The sequence below is a fragment of the Cygnus olor genome, chromosome 12 (assembly GCF_009769625.2).
Source record: "Cygnus olor isolate bCygOlo1 chromosome 12, bCygOlo1.pri.v2, whole genome shotgun sequence".
In the NCBI taxonomy this organism is placed as follows: Eukaryota; Metazoa; Chordata; class Aves; order Anseriformes; family Anatidae; genus Cygnus; species Cygnus olor.
The window spans coordinates 11,368,776-11,387,896 of record NC_049180.1 but is presented as its reverse complement, the minus strand read 5'-3'; the positions used below and the strand labels follow the sequence as shown (position 1 = coordinate 11,387,896).

The 19,121-nt window shown below is 58.6% G+C and overlaps 1 protein-coding gene across 21 annotated transcripts; it reads left to right on the top strand.

Annotated features, from left to right (window-relative positions):
• The first annotated feature begins 1,123 nt into the window (after nt 1–1,123).
• Nucleotides 1,124–18,645, top strand: KIFC3 (kinesin family member C3). 21 transcript variants are annotated; one of them, XM_040571212.1, is made up of 22 exons: nt 1,124–1,190; nt 1,745–1,862; nt 3,811–3,956; nt 6,070–6,196; nt 7,823–8,019; nt 11,034–11,099; nt 11,481–11,624; nt 11,708–11,947; nt 12,222–12,395; nt 12,572–12,719; nt 12,798–12,928; nt 13,036–13,147; nt 13,318–13,499; nt 13,604–13,708; nt 14,024–14,154; nt 14,967–15,090; nt 15,599–15,728; nt 15,812–16,041; nt 16,569–16,712; nt 16,790–16,898; nt 17,246–17,274; nt 17,472–18,645. In XM_040571212.1, exons 2-21 carry the CDS (start codon nt 1,781–1,783, stop codon nt 17,248–17,250), a joined length of 2,727 nt encoding a protein of 908 aa, XP_040427146.1. In that variant the 5' UTR covers nt 1,124–1,190; nt 1,745–1,780; the 3' UTR covers nt 17,251–17,274; nt 17,472–18,645. The 21 variants fall into 21 exon arrangements, with proteins under 21 accessions (XP_040427146.1, XP_040427143.1, XP_040427142.1 ...); XM_040571213.1 differs by having other exon boundaries at nt 1,127–1,190; nt 16,569–16,703; XM_040571209.1 differs by lacking the exon at nt 17,246–17,274 and having other exon boundaries at nt 11,484–11,624.
• Nucleotides 18,646–19,121: the final 476 nt, after the last annotated feature.

Here is a 19,121-nt window from a genome sequence, read left to right as displayed (position 1 = left end):
TGAAGGGATGAGGCCAAACCCTGCTCCAAAAGTGCCCAGACATGTGAAATACTACAATTTAGCACAGCAGCATTGGAGGTGGAGGATGTCTGCTCTGTCTCCTGGCACAACAAGAGCTCACCCCTTGCTTCCCAGTGCCAGGCAGAGCAGCGTTCCCCTCTCCGGCAGTGTAGGGCTGTGACAAAACGCACCTCCCTGCTCGCCATCCCCCTGGGCTCCGTTGGCACTTTGCCTGCACAGACCTGCGAGGGACACTGCCACCACAGCACCCCTGTGCCCCTGCTCCTGCTCAGCACCCAGCCCGGGCCAGCACCCCACCTCAGCAGGGTCCCAGGCACCGGGCGCGGGGAGAGGCCAGCGCAGGACCCACAGATTTTGGGGCGCAATGGTGACCTGGTGTGCCGCGGTGCGCTGGGGAGGCAGACTGTGGCGTGGGGCAGCACGGGGCTGCTGCTGGCAGAGGCTATCGGCATGAAGTGACCATGGCTGCATCCTGCTGCGGGGAATATCTGGTATTGCCAGTTAATTACCATTAATGAGTCACGAGTAACACGCATCTCCCAAATCAGGCATTAACATGATAATCCTATGCGCTATACAGACAGGTAGATACAAATCTCACACGAGAAATGTGTTTAAAGATGGCTAAAGCAGAACTTTTTATTCACTTGCGGACAGCTGGGCCTGCCGAGGGGTCTCGGGGCACATCACGCCTCTTTCCTTACACCCACGGGTTAGAAGCTGGATTTTTTCCCCTTGAAATCCAAGTCCTCGGGGCACCGCTGGGGGCTGGCGGCGGGGACAGCACCGGCACCGGGCACCTCCCGGGGACCTCGGGCCTGCGAGGCCGGCGGGGGAGACGCATTTATTTTCCGCTCACACCCCGGCTGCTCCTTCCGAGCCCGTTCCACCGCAGCCTGGGGCCGCGCCCTTCGCGGCCGGGGCGGCCCCGGGGCGCCGGGGACAGGCCGAGGGCTCGGGGCCGGGGCTGCCGGTGCGCCCCGGGGTGGGGGGGAAGGCCTCGTCCCCGCCGCCCGTCGCGGGGGGGCTTCAGGGGTTGCCGCGGCAACGAGCACCGGGGCGGAGCTCGCCGCTTCCGTCGCCCGAGTGCCCGGGAGGGCGGGGACGGGGCTGGGAGCGGGAGCGGGAGCGGGAGCGGGAGGGGGCGTCCCGCCGGCACCCCGCGCCCGGTGAGCGGCCCCGCGGGGCGGCACCGGCAGCGACACCGGTAGCGGCGGGGGGCCGAGCCGGGCCGGGCCGAGCCGAGCATTCCTTTGTCTGCGGGGCTGAGGAGCGCCCACCTCGGTTCCCCGTTAGCCAGCGGTGGGCGGCGCCGCCGGCACCGGGTTTGGGGGCCTCCTGCGGGCCGGTGCTCGCGGCGCGGCTCCGCAGGGGCTGGGGCAGGGCGGCGGCTGGGGCGGCGGGGGGGCTGCCGGGGCTGCCCGTAGTCCCGGAGTTTAAAACAAAGCAAAGCCCGGGCGGCCTGGAAGGGGTGCGGAGAGGAGCACGTTAATTACAGGCACGGTTTATGTAACATCCGCTGGGTGCGCTCGGCGAGCCCGGGGCTTTCTGTGCAGCGTCCCCAGGAGTAAAATCCGCACCGAGGCAACTTGGCACGGGGCTGGGAAGCGGCGGGGACGTTACCGCTTCCAGGGCTCGCTCCGGCGCTGTCCCCTGGGCTTTGGAGTACCTGCGGCCGGAGCCACGGGCAGCCTGAGCTGGATTTCCTCGCGCTTCCCCGCAGGCGCCGCGGTGTCGCAGTGCCCGGGACCCCCGTGCCATGCTCACAGCCCGCAGGAGCTGGGCTCCGGGACCCGCCGCCTCTGCGGGAGCTGCGTGGAAACGGGACCCTCGGCCAGACGGTGAGTGCCGCGCCGCCGCTCGTCCTGCCCGTCGGGCTCAGCCCGCCCGCACTCACGCCCTTTCTCACACTTGGGCAAGGAGAGGCCGGGAACCAGCAAGCCTGCATTTTTCGCATTGCTTTCTAGCTCGGGCCGGGGGGTTGAGAAACGGACTCGGAAGCGGGCGCGAGCCTTCGGCAAGGCAGAGGGTGAGCGGAGGGGTGCCTCGGTTCCCTCCCGGCCCACGAGTAGGAAGCCTGGGCAGAAAGGTTAATGTTTAAAATGTAAGAAAGAGACAGGGGCAAAACACGGCAGGAAACGTGCAGGGCCCCAGCTCAGCCTTCGGCTCGCCTCCTTGGAAGGGCTCGCCGTGCCCCCGCGGCGAGCAGACCACATAGGTGAGTTCGGCCCGACGCTCTCTCCCCAAAAAGCTGAGCCACCGTGCAGGCGGGCGGCTGCGTGCTGGGGCCTGCAGCCACCGTCAGGGACAGCTCTTCCCATGCCGCGGTCCTGGCTTTCCACAAAGGGGCTGAAATGCCCGCGTCCTCAGGGCTTTGTGCTGCTGAGTGCTGGCGGTGGTTTAGCCGGGCACCGCTTGCTCAAAGGCGCAGGGATGCTGCTGGGACGGCCGCGGCTGTGACCGTCGGGGCATCGAGGTGCTGGACGTGGGGCTTCTCGTCCTTCCCGTGAGCACTGGCTGCGGCTGCCTCTTCCCGTGCCTGGCCGAAGGCAGGGACATGAGCTCAGTGCGTGCCTTTGCCTTTTGTCTGGGCGTCTGCAAGCACTTTAGAAATGCTCAGTTTTCACAGCATGGATGAAATGTTATGGCTAATTAGAGACAAAGATGAAGTGCAGACTGATGAACTGAAAGGCCAAGCACTTCTCCATCCAGACACTGCTTCCAACTGTGGCCCAAGTGCCTCCTGATGATTTTAGGGGAGAAACTGCATTAATGGGGTTTTACCTGATTTTCTCCTGCCAGCCGGAGAAGCTATTCGGCTGCCTGCAGCAGGGGTGCTTGAGGCTGGTGGGTGGGAGGATGCTGGCAGGTGGTTTTGGCTCGGGGCCCTCTTCACTCCTGGGAGTACCCTGCTGTGGGTGTGCAGGGTCCCCAAGGTATTTGAAGAGATTCCCTTCCCCAGGCCTCAGCACCATAGCCTTGCCATGGCTTAGTCCTTGCCAGTCACTTTTCCTGTAGCAGATGAGCACATGGACAGCAAAAAAAACCTCCTTGAGATCTTGTTTTCCTTCTGATTGACTCAAACACTGCCACCGTGCCTCCTCTTGGGCTTGGTTGCATGACAAATAAAAAAACATTGGGGGCAGTGGAGTGAGCTCACCCTGGCAGGGTCCGTCTGTCCGGTTTTGGTGATGCAAACTGGGTTTGGCAGCTTTTCAGAGATAGCGTCACAGGAAGCCAAGTGACTGGACAAGGGGCAGAGGTGGGAAGGGGATGCCGGTGTCCCTGGTGTCCTGGGGGGGCTGCTGGCAGAGGACAGGTCAGGCATCTGGGGCACTGCAAGGTGGAGCTTGCCTGGGTCTGTCTTCCCTGCAGAGCTCTGTAAGGATGCAGGAGGACACAGTCTGAATCTCCATTACCGCTGTACAAGTTGTTGGCAACCAGTCTTACCCTGAAGGGCTCATTTCTCTATTTAACACTGCCAACATTTTTAGTATCACTGAGGGCTTTTATGGCACTTGTTTTCTCGAAGAGGCACATGCAGCAAGGAGCCAGCGAGGAGCCTGGCTGCTCGGCGCTGCCCAGCTCCTGCCACCCAGCACCCACAGTGGGGGCTGCCAAGCCTGGTGGGGCTCCCAGCCGCTGTCCCCCACAGGTGGCTGCGGGGAGCACCCGTGCAGGTCTCCCCTTTCCAGTACAGTGCGGGCTGGCAGAGCACAGCTGGGGCAGACAGACCGTGTCTGTCCCTGTGGGATGTCCACCCTTGGGTAACTTTTTGCCCTGTCTCAGGACGCGGGCAGGACGTGCTCGTCGCTGGGAGCGAAGAGGAGTTCTCTGCCCAGGTCCCTCTGTTGCCTGTGCTGGTCCAGCATAAATTGTTTGGTGTGAGCTGGCCAGACTCTGCAAGCCCACGTGGTGTCTGCCTGGCCCTCCAGGTAAGAAGTGCTTGATTCAGTGCAGGGGTGGGCAAACACATCTCAAAAATGTGCAGCTTTCCCCACTAGCGTGAGTTCCCCAGCAGGGATGGACACCCAGACATCTCAACAGCCTGCGCCTGGCTGGGCCTGGCAAACGAGCATGCATCCCGCATCCTGCCTGGCTCCACAGGGAGCGTGGATGTATGTGGCAGCTCTGCCTTTTGGGGCGGTGTGAAGGCTCCCCCCTCTCATCCCTTTTCAGAACAATTCCTTGTGGCCCTTTGCTTTAGTCCTCACGTGTTGCGCTGGTGAGGGATGTGGTGTGGAAACAATGTCCCAGCTCTCTGGAAAGTCTGAAGGCATTGAAAATGCTGGGGAAAATCCCAGAGTAACATCATCTGTGCTGTTCCTGGGCTAGGTAGCTGGAAGAACTCCAGGCAGGAGGGAGATCTCTGCCTGCCCCGTGCCAGTGTTTGCCGGGAGGAGGAGGAAGAGGAGAGCAGATGGAGGGCAGGCAGTGGCAGAGGACGGTGTCCTGACACCAGGACCCTGTTTATGTTGCTGTCACCAGTTCATTTCGGACTTCAGGCAACTCATTTAAATTCTCCTCCTTTGAAAAGAAGGAAAACACCTTGTTATCTCACACCGGCCTTGAATGAGACTTGAATTCCCTCCAGCAGAAGCCTTCTGGAGCTTCAACTGAAAGACACCTCAGAAATGCAGCTGCTCCAGTCTTGGCTTCTGCCTGGGTGCTGCTGCTGCCTCCTAAATCATTTCAGAAGCATGTTGTGTGTAATGAGTATTCACCGCGGTGCATTTGCCAGGGCGAGACGTGTTTCTTTGATGTTGCTCACTGGCAGGTGATGCCACGTGCTCCTAGATAAGATATAAGTAAGAAAAGGAACTTTTGACCGGGACAGGGGAACAATAATGCAAGCTCAGCTGATCAGCGGCATACCTTTGCAGAAGCATCCATTCCACTAAAGCTTTTTTTAATGATGGCATTAAAATTTTTTTTTCCTGCAATCCAGATTTTTTTCCTGCAATCCAATGAATGCAGATTCGTACAATAGACCCAGATTATTTTTTTTTACCTTCCCTGTATTCTTTTTCCCTATCCCCCTCCAGATTTCTTCTTCAGTTTCATCAGAGCTGGAAGCCATGCTCCATCTCATGGGTTGCCTCTCACTGGCACTTCGTGGCAAATGAGCAAGGGCTTGCAAGTGAGAAACGAACATGTAGTGTGACCTGCTGGTGCAGAGCCCAGGGGTGCTTGTGCTTCACGTGGGCTGGCACAATATTCCATAAAGGCCCCAGAACTTCATGTTCAGTGCTGTGTGCAAGCCACAGCCTTTTTCTAAGGCCATGTAGAATATAGACAACAACTGAATGATCAAGCTGATGGAAACAGTTGTTTATGGGCAGATCTGCAGGCAACTTGATAAGTTCATCTTGACAAAAATACTCGGGAGAGTGGAGATGTGGAACAATCTAACGATGCTTTGCAGTGCCCAAGCAATGGGGAGAGGACCTGTGAGCAGTTTGGAAGGCCAGGCATCACTGCAGCCACCTGACACTGACATCCCCTTGAGGGGATGGTGTCCTGGGATGTCCCACACACCCACAGCAGGTCACTGGAGCTGACTGGGACAAAGCAGCAGGAGAGGGATGGAGGAGCCAGCCTGCATCGAGCCCTGTCAGGCCAGAGGGGTTGGAGGAATCGGAGCTCTGCTCCTGGCACTCACTTGCTGTGCTGGTCTAATTCTGGCTTACATTTGGTTTTTGTCCCCCTCTTTGTTATCAGCTTGACTCTCCTAGCTGCAGTCACAGGTACTCCCAGCCTGCAGCTGTAGGTCAACACTACCTGCTGCAGTCAAGAGCTTTGGCTTTTCCCTGGCATGACCAGTCCTACTTTTCTGTCCTCTGCCACCCGGTCTGTGCTCATGCCTCCCAAAAAACTCAGTGAAACACTGGTTGCCAGTGGGTGCCTCAGCAGGGGCCCCACCACACACCTGGGGAGCGTACCAGATTTTAGGGTCAGGGCGATGGGGCAGCCCTGGTGGGATGGCATGGAGAGGTCAGCATGGGGTGGGCAGGAGTCACAGGAGCCTGTTTCTTCTCATGGATGCAGGTCTTGCCGGAGAAGGGCTGGTGCCCATCCCTGACGGAGGCTACGGAGGAGCCACCAGCATCACCCCACGAGCTGGCCACCACCGTGCCAGGGCAAGCAGCCTGCACCATGAACCTGGAGAAAGCCGGTGAGGGGACACATGGGATGTGGCCAGGGCAGAGGGCCGTGTGCCTGCTGGGGGGGGACACACGTTGGGCGGCTCTCCCCATCCCGTGTGCAAACAGGAGCGCAGCAGTGCTCCCCAGGTGAGGGGGCTGTCTCTCGATGACGATCCAACACCAGCCAGCACCTTGCGTGCTGGATGCCACCGGGTGCCCGATGGATTGTTTAGTCAGGTCAACGGAGCAAAAATAGTGCTATTTCCTCTCTTCTAAGGAAAATTTGGGGTCAGAAAGTAATGTGGGGTGTTCCCCATCCCATTCTCTCCTTTCCATGTGGTCATTTGTTCCCATGCGCACCCCTGGGGCTCTCAGGCTTCCCTGCCCATCACCAGCCTCGAGGTAAAGGCCGCTCCTGCTTTGCAGGGCACTGTGGTGACGATGGCTGGGGAGAAACGGCTGTGGAAATGCGTGCAGCAGGCGTGGCTGCGCCAGGATGGGTTAATCCCTGTGGTTTCCCATCTCGCTCCATCAGGACTGAATTGCCCGGGCTTGTTGGGGCGCATCCTGGGAGCTGCTCCTGCGCGTGGCCCTGGTGTGGCCGGGCTCCCTCTGTGGGCAGACGGCTGGTGGGAAGGGAAAGGGATGCAGGAGGAAGGGAGCCTGCATGGAAATGGTGTTGGGCAGAGGCCTGGAGACGTCTTTCTTTCCAAGTGCACTTCGAAGTGTGTTGGAAAACAAGAGGGAGCTGGCCATGGCCCTGTAGCTGCTGGCTCCAAGCTCGGACCCATCCATCTGCTGGTGGCAGAGGTAATGCGGACCTGGCCGCTGTCTCTGCTCCCACAGATGTTTTTGCAGCAGCAGCGTGTTGGAGTCAACATTCAAGGTGCCCGTATAATTTTAATTTGGCTTCCATTATATTTGTGTATAATGATGCAGTCTTTAATAACACGATCACATACTGTTTTTCCACCAGCACCTGCTCATTCAGGAAAAAAAAAAAGGATGTGGTGCTGCAGGATGATTCAGAGCGCGGTAGTAAAAGCAGTCGTTAACCGTGTGAGGCAGCAGTGTGTCATCACGCAGCAGGGCTGGGTCACGGCACGTCCACGCGCGGCAGCCTGAGGGGCGGCACAGACAGATGCTCTGTGCTGTGGCACAGGATGCTCTGAGGGCATCAGTGGAGCTGCTGCTGGACGTGCCAAGCGTGGTTCGCCTGGGATTCCCAGGCAGGGTTCGTCCCTGCCTGTCTTCTCTGCGGGGAGTCCTTGAGCCTTGGCCGTGTTTCAGGGTCCTTGTGGCAGGGCATGCTGTTTGCCCAGCCAGCTGGGGTTGGTGCTGAGCACTCTGTGACCATGTCTAAGCTGTGCGCTGAGCACATCTCAGCGTGATGTCACTCATCTCAGCGTAACATCACATCCCTCTGTCTGAAGTGCCAGCGTGCTGGCGTTTGCTTCCCTACCCCCAGGACCCCTCAGCTCTGGCTCCCAGTGTGCCGTCACACTCGTGTAGCTTTGCCGGCACGGTGGCAGGCAGACCCTGGACATGCGGTGCTCCTGTGAGTCCCCATCCCCACCACAACCCACGGCGGTCTCTCCCCGTAGGCAGTCCCTGGCTGGCTGCTCCCAACCCACCTGTGCTTGCTCCCACTGCAGGGGGCAGGTTTTGCAGTGGCAAGCGCGCCAGCCTGCCGGCCCCACGTCCCTTCCCTGTGATCCAGAAGGTGGTGGCATCCATGGCGCACCTGCAGGAGGAGAAGCTGCGGCTGCAGGAGGAGCTGCTGGCTCTGCAGGAGAAACTGGCTGCCCAGAAGAGCGAGGAGCTCGCCGTCTCTGTCCAGCTGCAAGGGCAGGTATGGCATGGCTGGGGGTGTGGAGGGCACGATCTGGGTTTCCAGCTGCAGGTTGCGACTCGATGGGGTGCAGGATTTTTGGTGCTCTTGCGTGCACCAGCCGAGGCAGCACCTTTGGCAAGAGATGCACCTGGGGCCTGGGTGAGCAGCAGGGCCCTGCTGTGGTCAGCTCACATGGTTGGCAATGATCTGGGCGTCAGGAGCTTCTGAGCAGCTTCTGTGGCTGCCCAGCGCTTGGCCAAGCAGCACCGTGCCTTCCTTGCAGTGCTTGCACTGTGCTTTCCTTGCAATGCTTGCAGCCCCTAACTGGTATTACTGCGGCACTGCGGTGGTGCCAGCAAGTGCCTACAGCTCCTTCGGGGTGCCTCATCCTGGCAGGAAGGGGCTGTGTCAGCCCGGGGAGCTGCAGAACTCTGACTCCCCACTGCAAGAAATCTGCATCAGGACAAGCTTGTAAAACCAACCCAGCACATTACTTTTAGTGACTTTCAAAAGTCAGGAAGTGAGAAGTGACCGTGAAGGCAGAGTCGAATGCTTCAGATGAGGAAAGTGGTGAAGGGATCAGATTGTGTCAAGCAGAGAGTAAAAAATATTTGAGTCAGTGCAAAATCCTTGCCATGCCTCTGTGGGCAGAAACCCTGTCTCAGCGGCGGTGAGCTGACCCCTAAATATTTCCTGCGCCAGTTCAGACGCAGCTCTTGGTGCAAGGACCTTGCTCATTACAGGGAGATTGAAATCCAGGGCTGCTAATAAAGGGATTTGCATGTGGATGTTGTGGAAGCTATTATAGTCAGGTTTTGCTTGTTCCACTGGTGTCAAAAAGGTGGATGTAATTGTCCTGGATCTGGTTGGCATAGTCTGCATGACACAAGCGTGAGCACCGTCAGGATCCGGCCCTCCATCAGCTAGCTCACTGGCGCAGGAGAGGCAGCTGGTGGGGCCGGGGAGACACGGTGCAGGGCAAACGCCAGCCAAAGCACAGCACGAAACTGGATTACAAAGGCTCGGGGATGGCCGGGCCATGCCTCTGGCCGGATCTGACAGCCAAGGAGTCCTTGTTGCCTCCGGAGAGCAGGATGCGTCCAGAGATGTCCCAGGAGGTAGGGGACGGAGTGTCTTGGGGTGCTGCTCGTGCTGGGAGCAGCTCCTCACCTGCATTAGCTTTCTGCTGGGCAGCCCATGGCTGGGTGCGCTGCTGGCCAGCACCTTCCCAGCTCTGTGGCTTGGGTTTTTTTGCTGTTAAAGATGTATTTGTCCGCGAGTCTTTGGAAGGGTGGCTCTGTGTGTGTGCCTGGCGCAGTGCTGGGGCTGGGAGCACGCATGGAGAGTGGCCCTGGGGTGGCGGGCAGGCTGCTCACTGCGCCTGTCCTTGTGATGCACCCAAGCTGGAGGGGTGGTGTCCTCGTCCCTCCCCTCCCAAACACAGTTAAACTTCAGTGGGAAAGGGATGTGAGACGCTGGAGTGAGGGCTGAGATGAGGACATTAATACTTTTAAAATATCTTAATAATGTAGCTTACTGAATATGGGAATCAGGTTTTCCCACTCAATCCGTAAGGATGGGCGAGATGGTGCCGCTGTGCTTGGTGCTTGATCTGCTTCCCCTGGTGTGGAGCAGCCACCCTGCGGGGGTCCCAGCTCCCTGTGGGGGTCCCAGCTCCAGCAGGGAGCAGCCCGGTGCCGAGCTGAGCTGGCAGCACCTTTGTGGGCACACGGGGCTGCGTGGGGGGTGCTCTTCAGCAGCTGGCTGTGTTGCCGTCTCCGCAAGGGAGTGGCTTAATAACTTATCATAATTAATTACAGCACAATGTGAGCACATTTGCATTTGTTATAAATCAGCAGTTTCTAAATTATGGTCCGTGGAGGCCTGGTTGTTTAGAGAAGGCTGGTTACTCAGATGAGGCAATAACCTCCTGCTCTCTGGGCGGGGGATTTGGCAGCGTGGTGGCTCCTTGCTGCCTCTTCCAGGCTCAGGGAGACTGACTGGAAGTCTGGGGGGCAACAGCAGCGAAGTGTGCAGCCAGGTCTGGCATCCCCAGGGCAAGTTTTGGGGAGGTGGCGATGCTCCACTGTTGGTGCAGCCGCCAGCTCTCAGGTACCGGGATGAGGATGGGTCCTTGGTGTGAGGCACAGAGCACACAGCAAACCCCTTGAAACAAAGTCTGCAGCTTCCTGCAAGGCCACTGGCTTTGCAAAGCGCTCACTGCAGCAGTTAATGAGTAACTGCAGTGATATTTTTTCAGGAGCCTCTCTGCCTTCTGCAGCAGGGAGGAAAGAGCTGGGAGAGATGGAAACCTCCGCTTCCCTGCACAAAAAAATAAGGATTTTCTGAAATTTGCCTGTTTTTTTGGGGGAGGGCAGGATGGTCCCCACATGACAGGCAGATCAAGTGATGACGTGGTGGGGAGCATCCTCCCACTGGACTGAGATACACAGACTTCTGGTGGAGCTCCTGCTCCCTCTTGCTCTCAAGATAACTTTCCTAGAAAGAAAAAACAGTAATAAAAGAGAAGGCAAAGTAAAACTATATTGCAAGGGCAGGACAAGGTACTTCTGGTTCTTTAAACACAGTTGTGAATAGGTCTTTATTTTTTCTCTCGAAAGATGTTGCTATTTTTTTAATAATCGTTTCTGCTAATACTCGATGTGGACAAATTATACCTGTGGTATAACTGAGAAGCAAGCCTTTCATTAACGTTTGTTTTGATCAGCTCATGTGAATCAGGCACTCAGAGCAAGGCAGAAAATTAGGGTGCACATAAGGTGCGATGCAGGATATTTGGAGGAGAAACCCTTCCCAGGGAAGCAGAGCAGGACAGCTGCGCGTTTTGGCACCCGGCAGTGGGGGCGGTGTGCCCGGGGCACAGCTCTGTCCCGTGCTGCACCCTGGGAGGCAAAACGCTCCCGAGAGAGCAGAGTGGGAGAGGGCTGGGGGCTGGCAGCGTGGGGGCTGCTCTGAAAGCAGCCAAGAAACAGCAAAAGTCCCCTCCTGGCTGACCTGGCCTGTGTTGTCAGGTTGAAAACTTGAAGGCGAATCTCCTGGACCAAGCCCAGGAAATCAGCAGGCTGCGCTCAGAGCTGGTGAGCTCGCCGATGTTGGGGTTGGTTGCGTTCCCCTTGTCCCCAGGGGTTGGGGCGGTAGGTCTTTGGAATTAGGTGCCAGCTGAGGAAGGGGTCTCGGCACCTGGGGTCGGATCAGCAGCACGACTGTATGGCCCGAACCCCTCCATGAGCTGCAGTGTGGGTCCTGCTGCCATTCACACATGCGAAAGAAAGAAAGAAATTGAGGGCTGTTTGTTTCTATGGGACTTCTTTCCCGATGCAACGCCACAACTGGCAGCGCCGGGGCACTTTTGGCAAATGCTCCCTGCCACCACCCCATGGCATGCAGCGAAATCCCCCTGGTCACGGGGGGCTCCAGCCATGGGGGCTCCCTGTCATAGGCTCAACCTCTCCCCCCAGCAGGGCGGCACGGACCTGGAGAAGCACCGGGACCTGCTGGCAGCCGAGAACGAGCGCCTGCGGCAGGAGATGAAGGCACGTGAGGGGGAGCTGCGGGAGCTGCGGCGGCAGCAGGCACAGTGCAGGGGCTGCACCCACCTCCAAGTGAGTCCCTGGTGGTGGTGATGCTGGTGGGACGGCGGGCACCGGTGGGCACCGCGGCCTCAGCTGAGCTGTCTTGGGACTAGGAGAATGCCGGGCTGCAGGAGCGGCTGTCCCAGCTGCAGCGGGAGGCAGAGGAGGCACGGGCCAAGCTGGCAGAGCTGGACGTGGAGGTGCAGCAGAAGACGAACCGCCTGGCTGAGGTGGAGCTGCGGCTCAAGGACTCGCTGGCCGAGAGAGCCGAGGAGGAGGAGCGGCTCAGCCGGCGGCTGCGGGACAGCCAGGAGACTATTGCCAGCCTCAAGTCCCAGCCCCAGCAGATAAAGGTGAGCACTGTGGGGCTCTGCACCAGCTCCCCAAGCTGGCCGGGACTGTCTACTGCCTGGGAAAGGGGAGACAGGCTGGGTGTGTAATTGTGTCTGGTGGGTGCTGCCAATCCCACCTGGCCTGAGCGCGTTGGTGGTGCTGTGCTGCTCTGAAGTGCAGCCCTCTTTGTAAATTAGCCCTACGGGGGCAATGCCGGCTCTGTCCCGGCCCTCAGGCGCTGCTGGACGGGCAGCCCTGGCCCTTGGCGCAGCGTCTCCGGGTGGTTTCCCTCAGTACATCATCAAGACAGTGGAGGTGGAGTCAACCAAGGCGAAGCAGGCCTTGTCAGAGAGCCAGTCCCGAAACCAGTACCTGCAGGAGCAGGTGGGGATGCAGAGGCAGGTGCTGAAGGAGATGGAGCAGCAGCTGCAGAACTCCCAGAAGACAGCAGCTCAGCTCCGGGCCCAGGTATGGGTAGCCAACTGTAGCAGTGCAATGGTTGTAAACCAGATGTGAAGCCACTGCAACACCTGCCTGCATCATGCTTCACCTTGGCTGGGTGCCTGAGCATGCCATGCTGTGGTGGGGTGTGTGGTGCAGCAGTGGGTGCATCACTGGCATCACCCTACCAACCCCCCTCCCAGATTGCAATGTATGAGTCTGAGCTGGAGCGGGCCCACGGGCAGATGCTGGAGGAGATGCAGGCAATGGAGGATGAGAAAAACCGTGCCATTGAAGAGGCGTTTTCCCGCGCCCAAGTGGAGATGAAGGCGGTGCACGAAAACCTAGCAGGTGAGGAGGGCATTGGGCTTGTGGGGTTTGTGGGGCTGGGGCCACCCGTCATCACCCGCGCTCGGGTTGTGCCCACAGGTGTCCGGACCAACCTGCTGACGCTGCAGCCAGCGCTGCGTACCCTCACCCATGACTACAACAGCCTGAAGAGGCAGGTCCGGGACTTCCCCCTGCTCCTCCAGGAGACCCTGCGGAGCGCCAGGGCTGAGGTGAGCTCGAGGTTGGCCCTGCTGCCCCCCTCCACACCCTCTCTCTGCTCCCCACATCGAGCAGTGGGAGTGCAAGGGGGTTGCTGAGCCACCGCCCTCGCACCCAGATCGGCCAGGCCATCGAGGAGGTGAACAACACCAACCGGGAGCTGCTGCGGAAGTACCGTCGAGAGCTGCAGCTCCGCAAGAAGTGCCACAATGAGCTGGTGCGGCTGAAAGGTGCATGGGGAGGTGGCTGATCCTGGCAGGGGGCCTGCACCCCACCCCGGCGGCCTTGGGAAGATGCTGGGTCAGGTGGTGCTCATCCCACCCAGCGTTTGGTGGCGTCTCTGGGTGTTGCGGGGCAATGAGGTGCACCGGGGCCAACGCTGTCTCTGCTCCCCGCCAAGGAAACATCCGTGTCTTCGGTCGGGTCCGTCCCATCACTAAGGAGGACGGTGAGGGTCCGGAGGCAGCCAATGCGGTGACGTTCGATGCCAACGATGATGCCGTCCTTCACCTCCTGCACAAGGGGAAGCAGGTGTCCTTTGAGCTGGACAAGGTCTTTCCACCGCAGGCGTCCCAGGAGGAGGTGGGTGCTGTCACCTCTGCGCCCACGTGCCGCTGTCAGTGGCAGCTCTGACATCTCGGAGGGATGTGGACACCTTCTCCTTAATGCTCCCTGGTCCACCACAGGTGTTTCAAGAGGTTCAGGCCCTGGTTACTTCCTGCATTGATGGCTACAATGTCTGCATATTTGCCTACGGACAGACAGGGGCAGGAAAAACGTACACAATGGAGGTGACTTTGCCTGGCTTTGTCTTCCTCTTCTTCCTCGGTTTCCTGTCCCACATTGCCCTCTGTGCCCTGCGTCTCGGTGCCGTCACTTACCCAGGCTGGGCATTAGATCAGTCCTGGGGTGAATCGGGGACGTGACCATACAGAGGCTCCCCACCTTGTCCCAGCTCTGCCCGTGCCCTGCATGGTCTCTGCAGCCCCAGCTCAGAGTGGCTGTTGCTGCAGCTTCTGGGCTTTACTTCTGCTTTGCTGCATCTTAAAAAAAAAAAAAAACACAATGGGCTGTTTCTTCCCCCCCTTTCTTGCCCAATTTATCAGGGAACCTCTGCAAACCCGGGGATCAACCAGCGGGCCCTGCAGCTGCTCTTCTCTGAGGTGCGGAGCAAGGCATCTGACTGGGACTACGCCATCACTGTCAGCGTGGCTGAGATTTACAACGAGGCGCTCAGGTACGCTGGGAGCTGGTGGGCCGGGGGCTCAGGCAGCTGAAAGTTTTCTGCTGGGGGGTGCCGTGCTGCTCGGTTCTTTACCTCCACGGGGCACGGGCACGGCACTTGGGAGCCAGCTCTGCCTTGGCTGCTCATCTTAGTCTCAGGGCCTTAGGCCCTGGATTTGGCCATGTAAGGATTTTTATTAATTTATTTATTTTTCCACAGTGCATGCCACTCGTTCAAAGAGCTTGTCTGGGACCACTCCCAGCTCCCTCTCTCTTGAGCTCCTTCTGCTTATATGGGCTCCCTCTGGCTCTGACTCCTGCCTTGTCTTCCTCTGGCGGGTTTGAAACACCTCCCCCGTGCCCCTGGCTCCCCAGCCTCTGGCTGTTATATTTAGAAACTGCGCACTGGGAGCTGAGAGAATGAGAAACATTTTCCTTCCCTGCCCGCGGCCCTGCCTGGATGCTGACAGTGGGAGGAAGCTGGGAGCTGCGGGGGGTGATGGCAGCAGCCGCTGGTGCTCGCTAGCGTCTCGGGGACCAGCAACGGCCCTAGCAAAGATGCCCCAAGCGTGAATCTGCTCCATGCCACATACCTAGTGGGCACACAGGAAAGCAGTGCGGACAGGGAGAGATGAGGTCTATAAATTGGCTGTGAAATATGCCAGGAGGAAGTGGCTCTGTCAGAGCTGGAAGTGGCTCCCACATAGCTGGAACAGGGTACTGGGGGCACTGGCAATGCGGGTGCGCGTGCAGAGTGGCACACAGCCTGGGGGGGGGCGGGGGCGGGACATGCCTGCGGGGCAGTAATGGGTGCTCCCTTCCCAGGGACCTGCTGGGGAAGGAGCCCCAGGAGAAGCTGGAGATCAAACTGTGCCCTGATGGCAGTGGGCAGCTCTATGTGCCCGGGCTGACCGAGTTCAGGGTGCAGAGCGTGGAGGACATCAACAAGGTGAGGGGAGCAGGGGGGTGACACCAAGTTACTGTGCAGCCCCCCCTTAGGATGGCTTCAGGGCATGCTAGCATTTGCCTCTGGGTTCACAGCAACACCAGGAGGGAGCTGGAAGCTCTGCCGGGGTCTGTATGATGTTACCCCAGGTTCAGAAGCATTTCCAAAGTGCTGGGGAGTGAAAGAGCCTAGAATAGACCCCTGGGTGGGATACAGCCGACACCCTGCCATGAGACGAGCAGCAGCGCTTTGCATGAGTTGAAGGGGTGTTAAAAATAAATATGTGGGGCCTGGGTGGCTGGGGGGGGATTAGCGGGATACCAACCACCACTGGTTCGCCCTGGCTGCCATTCACCACCTGCCTCCAATGCATCACTGGGGTTGAGGCCGGAGGAGCACTCATCACCCTGGTGGACTTAGGCACCTTTCAGAGCTCTCTGGAGGCAGTGGCAGGTGCAGGGGCTGTGAGGGGCTTGAGGCAGGCCTGGCCTGACTGCCTCTCTCCCCCAAGGTCTTTGAGTTTGGCCATGTCAAGCGGGTGACAGAGTGCACCAACCTGAACGAGCACAGCTCCCGCTCTCATGCTCTCCTCATCGTCACTGTCCACGGCCTCGACCGCAGCACGGGACTGCGCACCACAGGTGGGTACTGGACCTGTCACCAGGGCGTCTGGGCAGGGGCTGGCAGCACCGTCAAAAGCTGTGGTGTGGCTCTGTGCTCCCAGGGAAGTTGAACCTGGTGGACCTGGCCGGCTCGGAGCGCGTCGGGCGGTCAGGCGCAGAGGGCAGCCGGCTCCGCGAGGCGCAGTACATCAACAAGTCACTATCGGCGCTGGGGGACGTGATCTATGCCCTGCGCTCCCGGCAGGGCCACGTGCCCTTCCGCAACTCTAAGCTGACCTACCTGCTGCAGGACTCGCTCAGCGGGGACAGCAAGACCCTCATGATGGTGCAGGTAGGGGCTGGGGACCAGGGCACGCGTGGCATGGAAATCAGCTGATTGGAGCAGTTTCACCCTGCTGGGGACGGGGCTCACCTTTTCCTGCTGCTGGGCCTGATCCCTCCCTCCCTGTGGGAATGCACATGCCATCCTATCAGCATGGCCTGCCATGTAGGAGTTTCCCTGTCCCCTCTTGTCAGGAGGGCTCTGGGCTCTGGTAGCTCCATCCTTGCCCTCTGCCCCCAGCCCCTATGAATGCCTGCAGCCGCACCAAGCACTGTTGGGGGATGCATGAACTGCTGCCACCTGCTGTAGTTTTCTTGGCTATCCCTAAAGCAGGGGCAGTTGGTGACAGGGATATATGCCTGGCTGAGATGATAGCTCGGGTGCAGATGCACAGGGCTGTCTCAGGAGCGGCAGGTTAATAATAGCACGACCCCACCATTTGTGGCATTTGCCATGCTCGAGAGCTGGGGCAGGAGAGCCTGGGTGGAGTGTGGGTGGCTAGTGGGGTGACATGCTGCTGCTCCTGCTGGCTGCAGGTCTCCCCCGCCGAGAAGAACACCAGCGAGACACTGTGTTCCCTGAAGTTCGCAGAGAGGGTTCGCTCTGTGGAGCTCGGCCCCATCTCACGCAAGGCTGAGCTGGCGTCCTGGCCCAGTCAGGAGCAGCTGGAGGTAACCAAGGTGCTGCTGGCACCCTTCCTCTCTGGCTGTCCCTGAAGCGCGAGCTGACTGACGGCCATGTCTCGTCTTTTCCCCAGGGGGACGTGTCAGGGACTGCAATATCCTCCAGCCGGGGCCATGCATCGCCCAGCCCAGGGCCACCCAGTGGCCGTGCTACCTCCATCCGCAGGAAGCTCCAGACCTCAGGTGGGTGGTGGGGCGTCACGGCCCCAGCTCCACATCCCTGCTGCTCCTGACCAGCATCCCTCTGGCAGAGGAGGTTCCCCGCCACCAGCCTTGTCCCAGCCAGCTGCTGGCAGTCAAAGCCTGTGTAGTAGAGCTAGCTGATCTGTAATCAGCTCATTAACTGATGGCTAATTAGCTGTCAGGAGCCTGGTTTGGACTTCCCCAAGAGCACCCTGTCACAGCACAGGGCAGTGCAGGGTTGCAAAGCCTCTGCGGGCAGCTCTGGCTGCATGTGGGACATCCGGGGCAGTGATGTTGTGGGGCAGCAGCAGTGCCGCCAGCTAAACCTCTCTTCCCTTCAATTTCAGCCTGAATTAGGGGCAGCTGTGGCTGCCAGGTGAGTGTATGTGCCTGGGAGCTGGTGGAGGGCTCTGCTTCGGCCTTGCTTACCAGCAAGGGCAGGTGTGCTGCGCTGCACCACTTGCAGGGATGCACGTGGGGCCTGCTGAAACACCGCTGGTGAGGGCTTGGGCTTGAGCTGTGATGGCCATGCCCTTGGCCTGGCGTGACCCTCGTGTGTCTGTCTCCCCCCAGGGAAGCTGAGGCCAGTCCCTGTGTGACAGGTGCTGGCTTCTAGCACCAGGCCCGCTACAAGACTGGGCTGCTTGCTGGAGAGCTGTCTGCTGGCTGGAGAGGGTGAAGGCTTTGGTGCGCTCCCCTCGCCCACCTCAGTGCCCCAGACCCACCAGGATCCGTGACCGGGGGTAGTGGCATCCCTTCCTGCCATGGCACCTCTTCCCATGAGACATACAGCTCGGTGACTTCTTTCTTGCTGGACGGATGCTTTTAGCCAGGAGCGGGAGTGGGAAGCTGCTGGGTGCTCCCTCCACCTTTCCAGCTTTTTTAGGACAGTTGTGCTATCTGGCTGGAGGGATCAGAACTGCACACAAGCTGGAGCTGGGTGGTCCCTACCTCACCAAGCTGGGATGCTGCTGCTATAGGAGCCTGGCACAGTCCTGAGGTACAGAATGAGGCATGGGGTGCGCTTGGCTGTGCTTGGCCTCCCAGAAACAAGGTTCTACCCTGCTTCATGTTATGGCCAGGCACCCACCCAGCATCTTCTGGAGCAGCACTTCCCATATTTGAAGCTAGAAAAAGCCCAGCAACTCCTTTCCCCATAGGTTTCAAGCCCTGTTGCACAAAGGGCCGTGCGTGCGCTGAACTGCTGGGGTCCCATGCTGGCCCACCCTGGGAAGCTCCAGACGGAGGGAAGAGCAGGCACGGGTCTGCCCGTGTTTTGTGGCAGCTGTGTGGTCTTAGCAGTCTTGAAGGAAGCTATTGTAAAGTTATTTAACAGTTGTCTTCTCAACAGCGATCACAGTGTGGTCAAGGTGAAAGTGTTTGAAATATTTATATCCCGTTTACATGGTTGTGGAATGAAAAACAAGTGTGAAACAAACCTCCAGCCCAGACTTATTAGCTTACGTGTCGTGACAGCAGCTGGTGGGGTCAGGGGGGAGGCAGCATAAGAGCCTGCACCCCTCCTGGGACAGCCAGCCCTAGGTCACTTTCTTCTCCAGCAAACACCTGACTGGATCCTTCCTGCCATGGCCATCTCCTGTCACACTTCCACACTGTATTCTTAAAAAAAAAAAAAGGGGGGGGATAAATCTAGTCTTTTGTAAGAGTAGATTTTTCTATGTATTTTAATTTAAAAAAACAAAACAAAACGTTTTATAACAAAACTTATATTAAACTGTTAAAGCCAGTCCTCTTGTGCTGCTGTTATTTCCCCTGAGGGTGTTTGAGCCTTGTTCTGTGAGGGCGCTTGCTCCCTCCCTACTCCTGCAGCATCTCCTTTGGTGCTCTGCTGGAAAAACCCATTAACTCCCTCCTCTTCCACCTGTTTTAGGGCAGACAGGAACTGCTCAAGCCTGGCAGCAAGGCCAAAAAAAAAAATTGCTGCTAAAAAAAAAATTGCTCCTTTAGTTAGTGAGAGGTTTAGTGTTTAACTGCTGGTCAGGCCCTTCAGTCTTCTTAAAACTTGACCATGGTTGGATAGATGAACTATCAGCTTTACTGCTGGCTCCCATATAGACACGTGGAAGCGGGTCTCCTCCCTCCTCAAACACTAGCACCTGGCTTAATAGCTTCACAGAAAAAGCACAAAGTGCCATACAAGCTTGGAGGCAGCACCTGACCTGTGCACTACTACCCTGCAACCTTCTGGAAAGCAGGTGGGGA

Bases quoted from the DNA above. Each gene is read 5' to 3' on its own strand.
- KIFC3 (XM_040571208.1), top strand. From the start codon at position 1,781: ATGCTCACAGCCCGCAGGAGCTGGGCTCCGGGACCCGCCGCCTCTGCG. The intron at 13,709-14,023 runs GTGACTTTGCCT...CCAATTTATCAG, and splicing joins GAAAAACGTACACAATGGAG to GGAACCTCTGCAAACCCGGG. The intron at 15,091-15,598 runs GTGAGGGGAGCA...CTCTCCCCCAAG, and splicing joins GCGTGGAGGACATCAACAAG to GTCTTTGAGTTTGGCCATGT.